Here is a 13,506-nt window from a genome sequence, read left to right as displayed (position 1 = left end):
TGCAGTGGTCACTTCTACCGATTCTATCATGGACAGATTCTTGGTGAGGATGAGGTCAAGTACATTTTTCCCTCTTGTTGGTTCCCTCATCACCTGCTACAGTCCCAGACCAGCAGCTATGTCCTTTCGGATGCGGCCAGTTCAGTATGTAGACATTGAGTTCCCCCACCCAGAATATACTCTGTGCCCATGATTCATCAGCGGGGGGGGGTCCTTGCCCATGTTTGACCTGGTGCCACGAGACTTATAGGAGTCGACGTTGAGGACTCCCAGGCCAACTGTGCCGCCACCTCTGCTGGGTCTCCAAACCGGGTTCCTAAAATTGACTCGGCGCTGAGGAGTCTGACTAAAAACCTTGAAACACAGAGTCCTGACAAACAGGCTGCTTCAACCTCGAGTCTTCTGCTTCAAGGCACTTTCCAATTATGAGTCCACAGACCAAAATAACAAAATAGCACAAAAGAAATGGGAATAAAGGAAACAAACAGGAAGAACTCTTACACAAGGCCACTAATCAGCATTCTTTTTTCGAGAGAAAAGAGACCTAGCTTCTTCAAGCTTTCCTAATGGTTAAAGTCTCTCAATTCTGGCTTCATTTTGCAGATCATTTTTGGACCTTCTCTGGTGCCTCTAAATCCCTTTTCTAATATTTAATCCAGGCTCATCATGCTAATCTGACTGAAAAACGTATGTGCTTCCTTCCAGGTAAAGGCTTATGAGAACTTACCCTTGTAGATGTGGCATTAGTTGGCCAATAGTAATCTCTTGTGCCACCTTCTGGTAGAGATCATAGCTGTTCAACACCATAGACTCCAAGATTGCAAGCGATCTTTGTGACACAGATACGTCCGTAGCAGCTTTGTTCACATAACTCGCTATCTTAAAAATTGCATAAAAAGAACGGTGTGTTAAATTCAGGCCTAAAAGTTTCTACAAAATCACTGCTGCCGACCCTTAGATGCAACTTCACCCCATTCCCAGAGCTGCTACTTCTGAACCTTTTGTGAAGCTGGTCCCATCTCAGCCACATATATGCAGAGACTGTGTCAATCAATTCTCCATGTTTGGGGGGTGGGGAGCAGTTAACCTAAGACTCTCTCAGACTCGCAGTGACATCCATCAGAGTTTTACAGATTCTTTTTTTTTTTTAATTACCCACCAAGATAATTCAGTGAGCAATATTTTCAATTCTGAAAGAAATGAAAGATGTTTAACACTACAGAGTGCTACGTGAGGTCACAAGTGGAAAATGCCGCACATACACAGTACATTCAGAATTTTGAAAAATTCCAAAATCCGATACACACTCGGCCCCAAGCATTTTGGATAAGGAATTTTCTACCTGTTCCTTTAGTGCTCCCTGCCTCCATCCCCCCCAAACTCCACCAACATTCTGAGCGTACCCCTCCAGTGGGGTTTGTGGAATTTTCCCTTGTACTACTTGCCAAAATTGCTAGTTACAAACGTACAACAGTATTTTAGTTTTGAAATTCTGCTGTGGTTCATAGAATTTACAGTGCAGAAGGAGGCCATTCGGTCCATCGAGTCTGCACGAGCTCCTGGAAAGAGCACCCTACCCAAGGTAAACACTTCCACCCTATCCCCATAACCCAGTAACCCCACCCAACACTAAGGGCAATTTTGGACACTAAGGGCAATTTATCATGGCCAATCCACCTAACCTGCACATCTTTCGACTGTGGGAAGAAACTGGAGCACCCGGAGGAAACCCACGCACACACGGGGACGATGTGCAGACTCCGCACAGACAGAGACCCAAGCCGGAATCGAACCTGGGACCCTGGAGCTGTGAAGCGATCGTGCTATCCACAATGCTACCGTGCTACCCTGAGGTTCATAAATCACTCCCTTTGTTTTCACCTTTTCATCTCACCGAAGTTGGTCAAACAACTGTGATAGTTCAGCTGCAGCCATTATTCCAGTTTAAGTGTAACCACCCATCAATGAGTTGTGAATTTTAGCTATTTATGGTTTCACAGATCAGAAGAGTAAGGGTGTAACTTCACTGGAGGAAAAACACAATGAACTGCTTTGAATTGCAATGATTATTTTTGGAACAAATTTGGAAGCCAATTTATAGACAAGGTTCCAGTTTCTCAAGCAGCATTGTGATTACATGCTTTGTGTGATGTCGGTTGAGGGAGAAATGTTGGCCAGGAAACCGGGGAGACCTCCCCTGCTTTTCTTCTCCACAGTGCCATAGGATCTCCAACATCCACCTGAGGGGACAGACGTGCCTTGGCGTAGCATGCCATTCGAAAGACAGCGGGCGCGATTCTCCGCAAATGCGGAGAGTCGTAAAGGCTGCCGTGAAACCGGCCGTGTTTCACGGCAGCCTCCGCGCCCCCTCCCGGGACCCGATTCACCCCCCCCCCCCGGTCGGGGCTAGCATCGCGGCCCCGGGAAGAACGGCAGCGCGGGCTTAGCGAACGTTCGTTAAGCCCGGCCGCCAAGACTCACAGCGGCTGACGCGCACGATGACGTCAGCCGCGCATGCGCGGGTTGGACAGCTCCAACCCGCGCATGACGTCATCGCGCATATGCGTCAAACCCGCGCATGCTCGGTCCGTCATGCCCCTCAGCCGCCCCGCGGACTGATCCTGCGGGACGGTGGAGGGACAAAGAGTGCGCGGGAATCGGACCCGCTGCCTGCGATCGGTGCCCACTGATCGCGGGCCCATGCCACCCTTGGCACGGCCTTGGTGCGGCCGTGCCAATCGGTGGCATGGTTGTGCAGAACGGCACTTTGCGGCCGTTTTCATGAACTGTGATAGCAGGTGTGTTTAAATTCGTGAAAACGGCCGTAAAGGCCTGGGAAATCGGCCCATCGGATAGGGAAGAATCGCTGCTCGCCGTAAAAAAACGGCGAGCAGCGATTCGTGTCGTGGGGCGGCCGTGTGGGGGGGGGGGGGGGGGGGAGAGAATAGCGGGAGGTCGGGAAAAATGTCGGGAAGGCCCTCCCGCTATTCTCTGACCCGTCGTGGGGGGCGGAGAATCGCGCCCAGCATCTCTGATGCTTCACCAAGAATATGCACTCAGGTTTCGGAGGTTGAACTTGAAGCCACAATTTTCTACATTGAATGAGAGTCTAACAGCTGAGCCAAGCTGAGGGAATCCAACCTCAGTATAAAAGCAAGGGGCAGAGCACTGGGAGCCATGAAGCACTTCAGCCACAAGAGGCTTTGCAGAATGTTGCGCTGTCTTTCGAAAGAGACATTTAATTGAGCTTTATCTGCTTTCTCAATTGGACGGAGAAGATCCCATGGTACTATTTATTATTAATAATAATAATAATCTTTATTAGTGTCACAATAGGCTTACATTAACACTGCAATGAAGTTACTGTGAAAATGGACAATAGGCAGCGGAATCTTGGCCATTATCTGTTATCTGGGAGATTGTTGTACATAAACCTGCACTTGCCCCTCCACAACCTATATACCCTCCCTGAGTAGTGTTCTGAATTAAATGCAGTACTTTAAGTCATAGAATCCCTACAGCGCAGGAGACCATTTTGTATCATTGAGTCTGCATTGAGTCTAGCACTTTACTGAGGCCCATTCCCCCCACCCTCTGCCCTACACATTTTTGGATAAGAGGAGGTAATTTGGCATTCCCAATCCATCTACCGACACATCTTTGGGCTGTGGGAGGAATTCGGAGCACCCGGGGGAAACCCATGCAGACACGGGGAGAATGCGCAAACTCCACACAGTCACCCAAGGCCGGAATCGAATCCTGGTCCCTGGTGCTGTGATGCAGCAAACCACTGTGCCCCCATGCCACCCATGGGGTTTAATCAGAGCTATGGATATTTGTAACACTTCTACGACTATGTAGTCCAGCACCTTAACACAAAGGCCACCATTCCATTAGCTTTTCATTTTTGCCCCTGCTCATTAGCTTTTAGCGATCTTACAGAATCAAAGCAGACGGATGGAGTTAAGGCACAGATCAGCCATGATCTAATCGAATGGCCAAACAGGTTCAACTGGCTGGATGACCTCCACCAGCTCCTTTGTTTCTTCTGCAGTTGGCGCACTGCCTTGCCAAACCTCCGCCTCAATCACTCCACTCTCACTTCACCCATACAAATCGTACCAGCCATCTCAGTACCTTTTTGATGAAAGCCACAGAGAACGTATCCCAGGAGACAATCCCATGGTCCATGAGCTCAACGAATGCAGTCAAGGTGAATGACAACATGTCCCCAAAGCTGAAAGGACAAATGACACACAAGTTAGTTCCAACTACCTGAACTCGGGCAACATGGTAATTTTCTTTGAAGCTGTTTTTGCACAGGAAGAAATTAGGAGAGTGTATAAAACAGAAGAAAGCCCGAAAGGGCACCGTAGTTGTCAGAAAGCATGAAGAGCAGAGGGGTAGCTGCAAAAAAAAAGTGAACAAATTAAATTATGCCAATCACTCAGTAAACAGCAGCACCACAATCTGAAATGAAGAAGTATTAGTAGAAATAGTGCAGTGCAGGCAATGGACCATCATGCAATTCCCATGCACTGGATTACAGAGCACCCAGATTAGGTCAGGAACCAACTTCATCTGCATACAGCAGGTGTGATATCAGTCAGGAATTACAGCTCAGTCGCGTAATCAATCACTTCTTTATTAGTAGGCCGTTAGGGTAGGGACTGTAGATTTAAAAATAAGGAAGAGCTCACACGATAAATGTCATTTCTGAGTCACAAAGCGTACCCTCAGGAGCTTGAAATGCGACTCTGCCTGGGGTTTGTGTGGAGTTTGTGCTTCCTTATTTTGGGGGGGGAATGACAGAATTTGTGCCATGGGCTCACTCTGCTTCCACATTTGTAATGAATTCCACAGCATCTTCCTGTTTCACAGATCGTTTCTACACATAGTTGTGAGAGTGCAGACTATCCTTTACCAGCCTAAATGCAGTCGGGCAGGTTGGCTTCCGTTAACACAGACTCTACATTCAAAATTTACTAGGTTAGATCTCCATGCACCAAGTTATTCAACACTGAATTGCTTTTGATCCTTTAACTCATGGCAAAGACAGTCAGTACCATGGAATCTGGGTCAGTATATTACTGAACCCAGTGTAATGAACAAAACCTACTCAACATAGACAGTGGGGGTCCATTGGGAGAGGTTGATCCTGCACACCAATGAGCTCTGCCCATTCCCTATCCACATTGCTCCCGCTAACACTGTGGGGCAGACTCTGAACAACAGCAGTAACGGACCTCAATAACGAGAAAATAGCTACGGACGTTTCCCAGTGTTGGAAGACATTCCATGCAGGTGAACAATGTAATAACTAACCCAAAGATTTCTCAGCCACTCTTCGAGCAGAGAAGTTTGAGGAGAGATTTAAAAGTGGTGTTCAAAACACGGAGGGGTTTGATAGAGTAGCTGAGGAGAAACTGCTTCTTTGGCAGAACCAGAGGACATAGATTTACGATAATTAGCAAATGAGCTACAGAATAGTAGAGAAATAATTTTATGCAGCAAGTTGTAATTAACTATAAAGCATTGCATGAAAGGGTGGTAGAAGCAGATTCAAAAGTATGCTGCAAAACGGCATTGGACGTGTACTTAAAAAGGAACAATTTTCAGGACAACGGGGAAAGAGCAGTGAAGTGAGATTGATTGAATAACTCTTTCAAAGAACCAGCACAGACATACTTGGCTGATTGTCCTCATTCTGTACTTTGTAATTCTATTCCAGAAACAACATCACAACCTGATATTCAGTTTGTTGGTGGTATAAAAGTTACCCAAGGTGACACCATTAACCTAACAGAAAGCAGTACTGTATGCACCCAACTGAGTGGCATAATTTTAGGTTGAGTGCAAAAGACAATTTCACAAACATGGTCTCCATTATCTGCTAATTTATCAAGAGCTTGCCAGCTAATGTCATCAAAAAGCTGACTGCATGCCGGAATGTGGCCTCCCAGCCTGAAAAGCATCAAGCTTGTCAACTAAAGGTTCTTTCACGACCAGCCAAGACAATAGGTTCAGCGCTCCACATTTATCAACTCAACATTGAAAGTCTATCTGGAGCAAAGAGTGAGCTCTTGTCAAGGGAACCTGGAACACAAATGATGGATGAGCTTAGTCTTCGAATGAACTACCTGAATCCAACCCATACCCAAATGCAGATCCATAGATTCCACGTGACAATGTGCCAATATCATGCAAATTATGACATGGTCACATACATCCGGGCCAACCTAATTACTAAAGCTGAAGAAATCCTACCAGCAGGCAGCTCAACGTTCTCTATTACAATCAGAGTAGACAAACTGAACATTGTGAATGTTTACAAGCGGCCAGAAACATGGCCAACCACCACCCGATCAAACGTCAACAACCCAATGACTGGTCATTTCAACATGCAGGACTTCCAAAAAGTAGCCAGAGCTGTGAAAAGCTAGAACACCAAGTACTGTCCCCTGAATCAAGGTGCCTAAATCCCGAAACTCAAGTGGAATTTCTGTAAATTAACTTTCACAGGTACGCTGGCAACAGTCAGTTCTACCTCACCACCATCTCTCTCAATTCCTCCATGGTTGTGACATTATCAAACTGCTTATTTGACATCCAGTACCAGAGGAGCAAAGGTTTCCTCAAATTAAGCATTGGGAGGACAGAGGCCATTGTTTATTCATGGGATAGAATAGAATCCCGAAAGTGCAGGGGGCCATTCAGCCCATTAGGTCTGCACTGACCCTCTGAAAGAGCACCCTACCGAGACCCACTCGCCGACCCGATCCCTGTAACCCCACTTAACCTTTGGACAGTCAGGGGCAATTTAGCATGGTCAATCCGCCTAACTTGCACATATTTGGACAGTGGGAGGAAACCAGAGCACCCGGAGGAAACCCACGCAGACACAGAGAGAACGTGCAAACTCCACAGTCACCCTAAGTCGAAATTGAACCCGAGTCCCTGGCGCTGTGAGGCAGCAGTGCTAACCACTGTCTCACTGTGCCGCCCTGTATTGTCCCCTCCAAACACTGTGCACTACCATCCCTCTCCGTGGCAATAGTTTGAGATTAAAGCAATCAGATTGTGGCTTTGGTGTCACATTTGACCTGCAGATGAGCTTCTGACCCCCTATTCGCAAAATCACTAAGACCATCTATTTCTGCATCTATAACATCATCTGACTTTTCCATCTCAGCTGTTGAAACCCTCATTTATGCCGATGTTACATCTCGACTTCGCTACACCAATGCAGTCCTGACTATCCTCCACAAACTTGAGGTCATCAAAAACTCTGTTGCCCCGCGTCTTAGATCACACCGGGTCCCATCCTCTTATCAAGCAAAGTCTTGATTTTTAAAATATCTTTGTTTTCAAACCCTCCGTAGTCTCACCCCTCCCTGTCTCTGTTATCTCCTCCAGCCCCACAACCCTCTAATTCCTACCTCTTGAGTATGGCCAATTTTAATCACTCCACTATTGACCTTCAATTGTCTAGGTCTGGAATTCCCTCCTTAAACCTCTCAAGCTCTCTTTAATTCTTCCAGGCTCTCTTTAAATCCTACTTCCTTCCCCAAGCTTTTAAACACCTTATGTGACTATGTGACTTATCTTGCTTATAATGTTTTTGTGAAGTACCTGGGGGCATTTGAAAGGTGTTGCTGTTATTGTTGTTGTAATGCATCATGGTCCACCTTACAAGCGATGTCCCAAATACAATCCAGAGAATATTGCAGGCTTGAAACACTTACAACCATTTCCTCAACAACTCTAAGGGAGGGCCACCAGAAGAATCCTGCATCACTACAGGAAAGATCAAGTGCCATCCAGGTCCCAGGAGAGTGAGAATCTTTAGGAGGAGTTTAAGGTCGCTCCAAGCTCACAAACAACAATAACAGTTATTGATTGTCGAGCTGAAGGCAGGTTAGTGAAATGGCGACCAGCCACTGTAAACCTGGATTTCTCATGCTCCATCAGGAAATTCTGCAACTTTACAGGTTTGATACCATCCACGCTGCTGCCTATCTCTGAAAACAAACAGAGAGAAATAAGCTGCTTATACTCTCTCTGCAAAATGCCACTGCACCCACAACTCTTTGACGGCCTTCTCATCCAAAGAGATAGATACAGAGCAGAGGCCATCAGTTTCAATGGAATCAACCCCAAATTCCTCCACAACCAGGGCCCAAATGGAGGCATGTGGCTTGTCAAACTCTCTGCCAACGTTGGTGGCAAGGAGAATTGCAGAAATCTGGCACCACGGAGAGGTTGTTGCTATCTGAAAGCTAGGGGAAACCATACGATCCTAAAAGCTACAGTCCCATCACTCCTCAGTATGCAAGGTGGTCAAATAGTTCACCCGTAACCAGATAAAAACAGCTTTGGAAGCTTCAGAGGAGAAAGAACCCACTCTGCCCAGCTGCTCGCACACACTACCAATATTGAAGCAGGGTTCCAGAAATAGCTGTAGTTTGTCATCGACATATAACTGCCTGGTGTATGGGCCTGCTGCTCAAGCTTAAAACAATCATTCAATGTCACAAAACTCTGAGGCTTAACAACACCACAATGAACAGCTGTTAAGTTCTGCATCTATCTTAGTCATCAGACCAGTCGAACATGATGCTCAATTATAGCCTGCCACAGAGGTCAATGCTCATACTGGCCTTTTACAAACCAATACAGTGGATATGCAATGCACCAAAATCCAATGTCTGTGCCGATGAAATATCACTGATAACACAGACGTCAATGCCGACAACAGGAAGTTGAACACTTATTTTTATCTCTGTCCCACATGGGAGAGGAAAGCTGTGCCATCATTTCATCTCAAGAGCACCACCACTGGGAAAGAGCTCAACACTTCCTTCTGTGGAAGGGACATACAGCCAAAATCCCTGCACGTCTCCCTGGCCACATCTCCCACCAGTCCAACCAACCAAGTGACTCCCAGTGCTGTCCCACATTGCACCGCCTGTTATTCGCTATGACGCCATCACGCTCTGTGAGATGGAAAAATCTTTAGTTAGACGTGGAGTGTGGATGTTCTGGATCAGATTCCTCCGGAGGTCCCCGACATCACAGATAACAGTCTTCAGCCAATTCGATTCACTCCTCTAGAAATGGCTTAAAATATTGGATAACTGCAAAGGCTTTGGTGCTGACAACATTCCGGCAATAGTACTGAAGACTTCAGCTCCAGAACTAGCCATACACCTAGCCAAGCTTTTCCAAGTACAGTAACAACACTGGCATCTACCCAATGATATGGAAATTTGTCTCGGTATGTCCTGTTCACAAAAGGCAGGACAAATCCAACCCAACCAACTACTACCCCATCAGGCTACTCTCGAACGTGAACAAAGTGATGGACGGGGTCGTCGAGAGTGATACCAAGCAGCAGTTACTCAGCAATCACTTACTCATCGATGCTCAGTATGGGTTCCGCCAGGGCCACTCATCCACTGACCTCATTACAGCCTTTGTCCAAACATGGAGAGAAGAGCTGAACTTGTGGGCGGCACGGTAGCACAGTGGTTAGCACTGTGGCTTCACAGCTCCTGGGTCCCAAGTTCAATTCCCCGCTGGGTCACTGTCTGTGCGGAGTCTGCACGTTCTCCCCATGACTGTGTGGGCTTCCTCCGGGTGCCCCAGTTTCCTCCCATAGTCCAAAGATGTGCAGGTTAGGTGGACTGGCCCTGCTAAATTGCCCTTAGTTTTCAAAAAAGGATAGGTGGTGTTACTGGGATAGGGTGGAGATGTGGGCTTGGGTAGGGTGCTCTTTCCAAGACCTGGTGATGGGCCAAATGGCCTCCTTCTGCACTGTTAAATCTATGATTCTATCCAGAGGTGAGGTGAGAGTGACTGCCCTTGACAGCAAGATGGCATTTGACTGAGAATGGCATCAGGGAACGCTAGGAAAACTGAAGCCAATGAGAATCAGGGGGAAAATCCTCCAATAATTGGAGTCATACCTAGTACAGAGGAAGATGGATTGGATTGGATTTGTTTATTGTCACGTGTATCGAGGTACAGTGAAAAGTATTTTTCTGCGAGCAGCTCAACAGATCATCAAGTACATGAAAAGAAAATGAAATAAAAGAAAATACATAACAGGGCAACACAAGGTGCACAATGTAACTAGCTAACAACGGCATCGGGTAAAGCATACAGGGGTGTAATGTTAATGAGGTCAGTCCATAAGAGGATCATTTAGGAGTCTGGTAAGAGTATTTTTGAGTCTGTTCGTGCATGTTCTCAGACTTCTGTATCTCCTGCCCGATGGAAGAACTTGGAAGAGTGAGTAGACTGGGTGGGAGGGGTCTTTGATTATGCTCCCCTCTTTCCCCAGGCAGCGGGAGATGTAGATGGAGTCAATGGATGGGAGGCATGTTCGTGTGATGGACTGGGCTGTGTTCACGATTCACTGAAGTTTCTTGCGGTCTTGGGCTGAGCAGTTGCCATACCAGGTTGTGATGCAGCCAGATGGCTGTGGCTATTGGACGTCAATCATCTCCGTGCTGGGACTTCACTGCAAGGGTTTTTCAGGGTGTTACCCTAGGCCCAACCATCTTCAACTGCTTCATCTTCTCTTCATCATAAGGTCAGAAGTTATGTTTACTGATGGTTACACAATGTTCAGCACAATTTGCGATTCCTCAGATAGTGAAACAATTTGTGTCTATGTGCAGCAAACCCTGAACAATATTCAAGCTTGTGCTGATCAGTGGCAAGTAACATTCCTGTCACTCAAGTGCCAGGCAAAGACCATGCATACCTTCTGACTTGTAAATATATTGCCATTCCTTGACTGCCACTGAATCAAAATCTTGGAACTCCCTTCCTAAGTGCACTGTGGGGGTACCTACACCATATTGACTCCAGGTTCAAGGATGTGGTTCAGCACCACCTTCTCAAGGGCAATTAAGGATGGGCAATAATTGCTGGCCTAGCCAACGACACCCACATCCCGCAAACAAATAATAAAAAAGTCACAAGTAACACTGACCTTCCCATTCACAAAGATTTCAAAAAGTCCACCACAAAAGCACTTAAAATCACACCAATCATTCTGGAAAACAGCAGCTAATATTTATGCCATTGGTGTCAACCAACTATCTGGATGCATAGTGTCACAGGACACATGCAGCATAACGAACCAACGCCTCATCACTGACGCAACAAGCAGAGGCCCCAGGCTGCGACCTCCATCTTGGGTAGTGGACAACATTCAACCGAATCAGCAAAGGATATGGACAATACAGTCACATGTTCCATTAGGGGGACAACCCAGGGTGGAACTGCGGCTACAAGTCTCATACCATAGAATACATCAACCTGACCAAGAAGACCTGTTGGGGAAGGCACCACAATGCTCCACTCAGCATCTCAGGAGACCATTGGATCGATAGCCAAATTAGACATCTTGTACAAATACGATCAGTGCTGGGGCCTCAGATGTTTAAAATCTATTTTTGTAGATGAAGAGACTGAGAGTAATGTGTCCAAGTTTGTTCATGATACAAAATGAAGTGGGAATGTAAGCTGTGAGAAGGATATAAAGTGGTTGTAAAGAGATATGGATAAATTAAGTGAGTGGGCAACAAATTGAAATATGGAGTATAATGTGAGGAAGTGTGAGGTTACTCACTTTGGTCATAAAAACACTGGTTTAGCTCACTGGGCTAAATCGCTGGCTTTTAAAGCAGACCAAGCAGGCCAGCAGCACGGTTCGATTCCCGCACCAGCCTCCCCGGACAGGCGCCGGAATGTGGCGACTAGGGTCTTTTCACAGTAACTTCATTGAAGCCGACTCGTGACAATAAGCGATTTTCATTTTTCATTTTTTTCAAAAGCAGAATTTGTTTTTTAAAAGATGTGAAATTTCTAAATATTAATTTAGAAATGAATATTTGGATGCTCATACTCACCCAATGAGCACAAAGTTAGCATACAGGTGCTACAAGCAATAAGGAGGGGGAATGAATGTGGCTTTTATTGCAAGGGGATTGGAGTATAAAAAATAGAAAGTCTTGTTACAGTGTACAGGGATTTGACAAGACCTCTAGGGTTGTAATCTCAGGATTACTCCCTGTGCCAATGAGGGTAAACATGTGGCTAAACAGCTAGTGTAGGAAGGACGGTTTCAGATATCTAGACCATTGGGATCTCTTCTGGGGCAGGTGGGGCCTGTTCAAGAAGGACCTGTTGCATTTAAACTGGAGGGGCATAAATATTCTGGCCGGGAGGTTTGCTAGTGTCATGTGGGAGGATTTAAACTAGTTTGGCAGGGGGGTGGGAACGAAAGCAAAGGTGAATTAACTGAAGGGAAACTAGAGAGTGGGGCCAGTAAGTCTCAGAGGAAGAGCAGGCAGTTTATGGTTGCTGATCAAAGAGGGTCTGGTGGACTGAAGTGCATTTGCTTCAATGCAAGAAGTATAACAGGTAAGGCAGATAAAGCTCGGAGCTCGGATTAGTACTTGGAACTATGATGTTGTTGCCATTACAGAGACTTGGTTAAGGGAAGGACAGGATTGGCAGCTTAACGTTCCAGGGTACAGATGTTTCCGGCAGGATAGAGGGGGATATAAAAGGGGTGGGGGAGTTGCATTACTGCTTAAGGCAATATCAGCTATTTTGCAGGAGGACACCTCAGAGGGCTCATACAGCGAGGCAATAGGGTAGAGCTCAGGAACAGGAAGGGTGTAGTCACAATGTTGGGGTTGACTACAGGCCTCCCAACAGCCAGCGGAAGATGGAGGTATGTAGACAGATGTTGGCAACATGTAAAAGTAACAGGGTTGTTGTGGTGGGTGATTTTTAAAAAAATAATAATTTTAGAGTATCCAATTCGTTTTTTCCGATTAAGGGGCAATTTAGCGTGGCCAATCCACCTACCCTGCACATCTTTGGGTTGTGGGGGCAAAACCCACACAAACACGGGGAGAATGTGCAAACTCCACACATACAGTGACCCAGAGCCGGGATCAAACCTGGGACCTCGGCGCTGTGAGGCAGCAGGGCTAACCCACTGTACCACCGTGCTGCCCGTGGTGGGTGATTTTAACTTCCTCTATGTTGACTGGGATTCATTTAGTGCTAGGGCGTGGATGGGGCAGAGTTTGTAAGGAGCATCTAGGAGGGCTTCTTGAAACAGTATGTAGATAGTCCAATAAGGGAAGGGGCCATACTGGGCCTGGTATTGGGGAATGAGCCCGGCCAGGTGGTCGACGTTTCAGTAGCGGAGCAGTTCGGGACAGTGACCACAATTCAGTAAGCTACAAGGTACTGATGTATAAAGATAAGTGCAGTCCCCAGGTGAAGGTGGCAAATTGGGGGAAGGCTAATTACAACAATATAAAGCAAGAACATAGAAAATACAGTACAGAACAGGCCCTTCGGCCCACGACGTTGTGCCGAACTTTTGTCCGAGATTAAGAACAAATTAATCTACAGCCCAGCATTCCACCGTAATCCATGTACTGAAGAATGTAGATTGGGGACAGATGTTTG

General features: G+C 46.5%; 1 protein-coding gene across 3 annotated transcripts in view; it reads right to left on the bottom strand.

The window, feature by feature from the left end:
- elmo1 (engulfment and cell motility 1 (ced-12 homolog, C. elegans)) overlaps positions 1–13,506 on the bottom strand; it is a 330,714-nt gene that overhangs the window by 190,183 nt on the left and 127,025 nt on the right. For all 3 annotated transcript variants that reach the window (XM_038796915.1, XM_038796914.1, XM_038796916.1), the window contains 2 exons: positions 4,138–4,237; positions 728–879 (listed from right to left, as the gene is read on the bottom strand). In XM_038796915.1, coding sequence (XP_038652843.1) covers positions 728–879; positions 4,138–4,237 — 252 coding nt within the window. The remainder of the gene's footprint in view (positions 1–727; positions 880–4,137; positions 4,238–13,506) is intronic.

Source organism: Scyliorhinus canicula, chromosome 5 (genome assembly GCF_902713615.1).
Source record: "Scyliorhinus canicula chromosome 5, sScyCan1.1, whole genome shotgun sequence".
Taxonomy (NCBI): Eukaryota; Metazoa; Chordata; class Chondrichthyes; order Carcharhiniformes; family Scyliorhinidae; genus Scyliorhinus; species Scyliorhinus canicula.
Note: the sequence above shows the minus strand (reverse complement) of the source record. Positions and strands in the feature narration are given on the sequence as shown.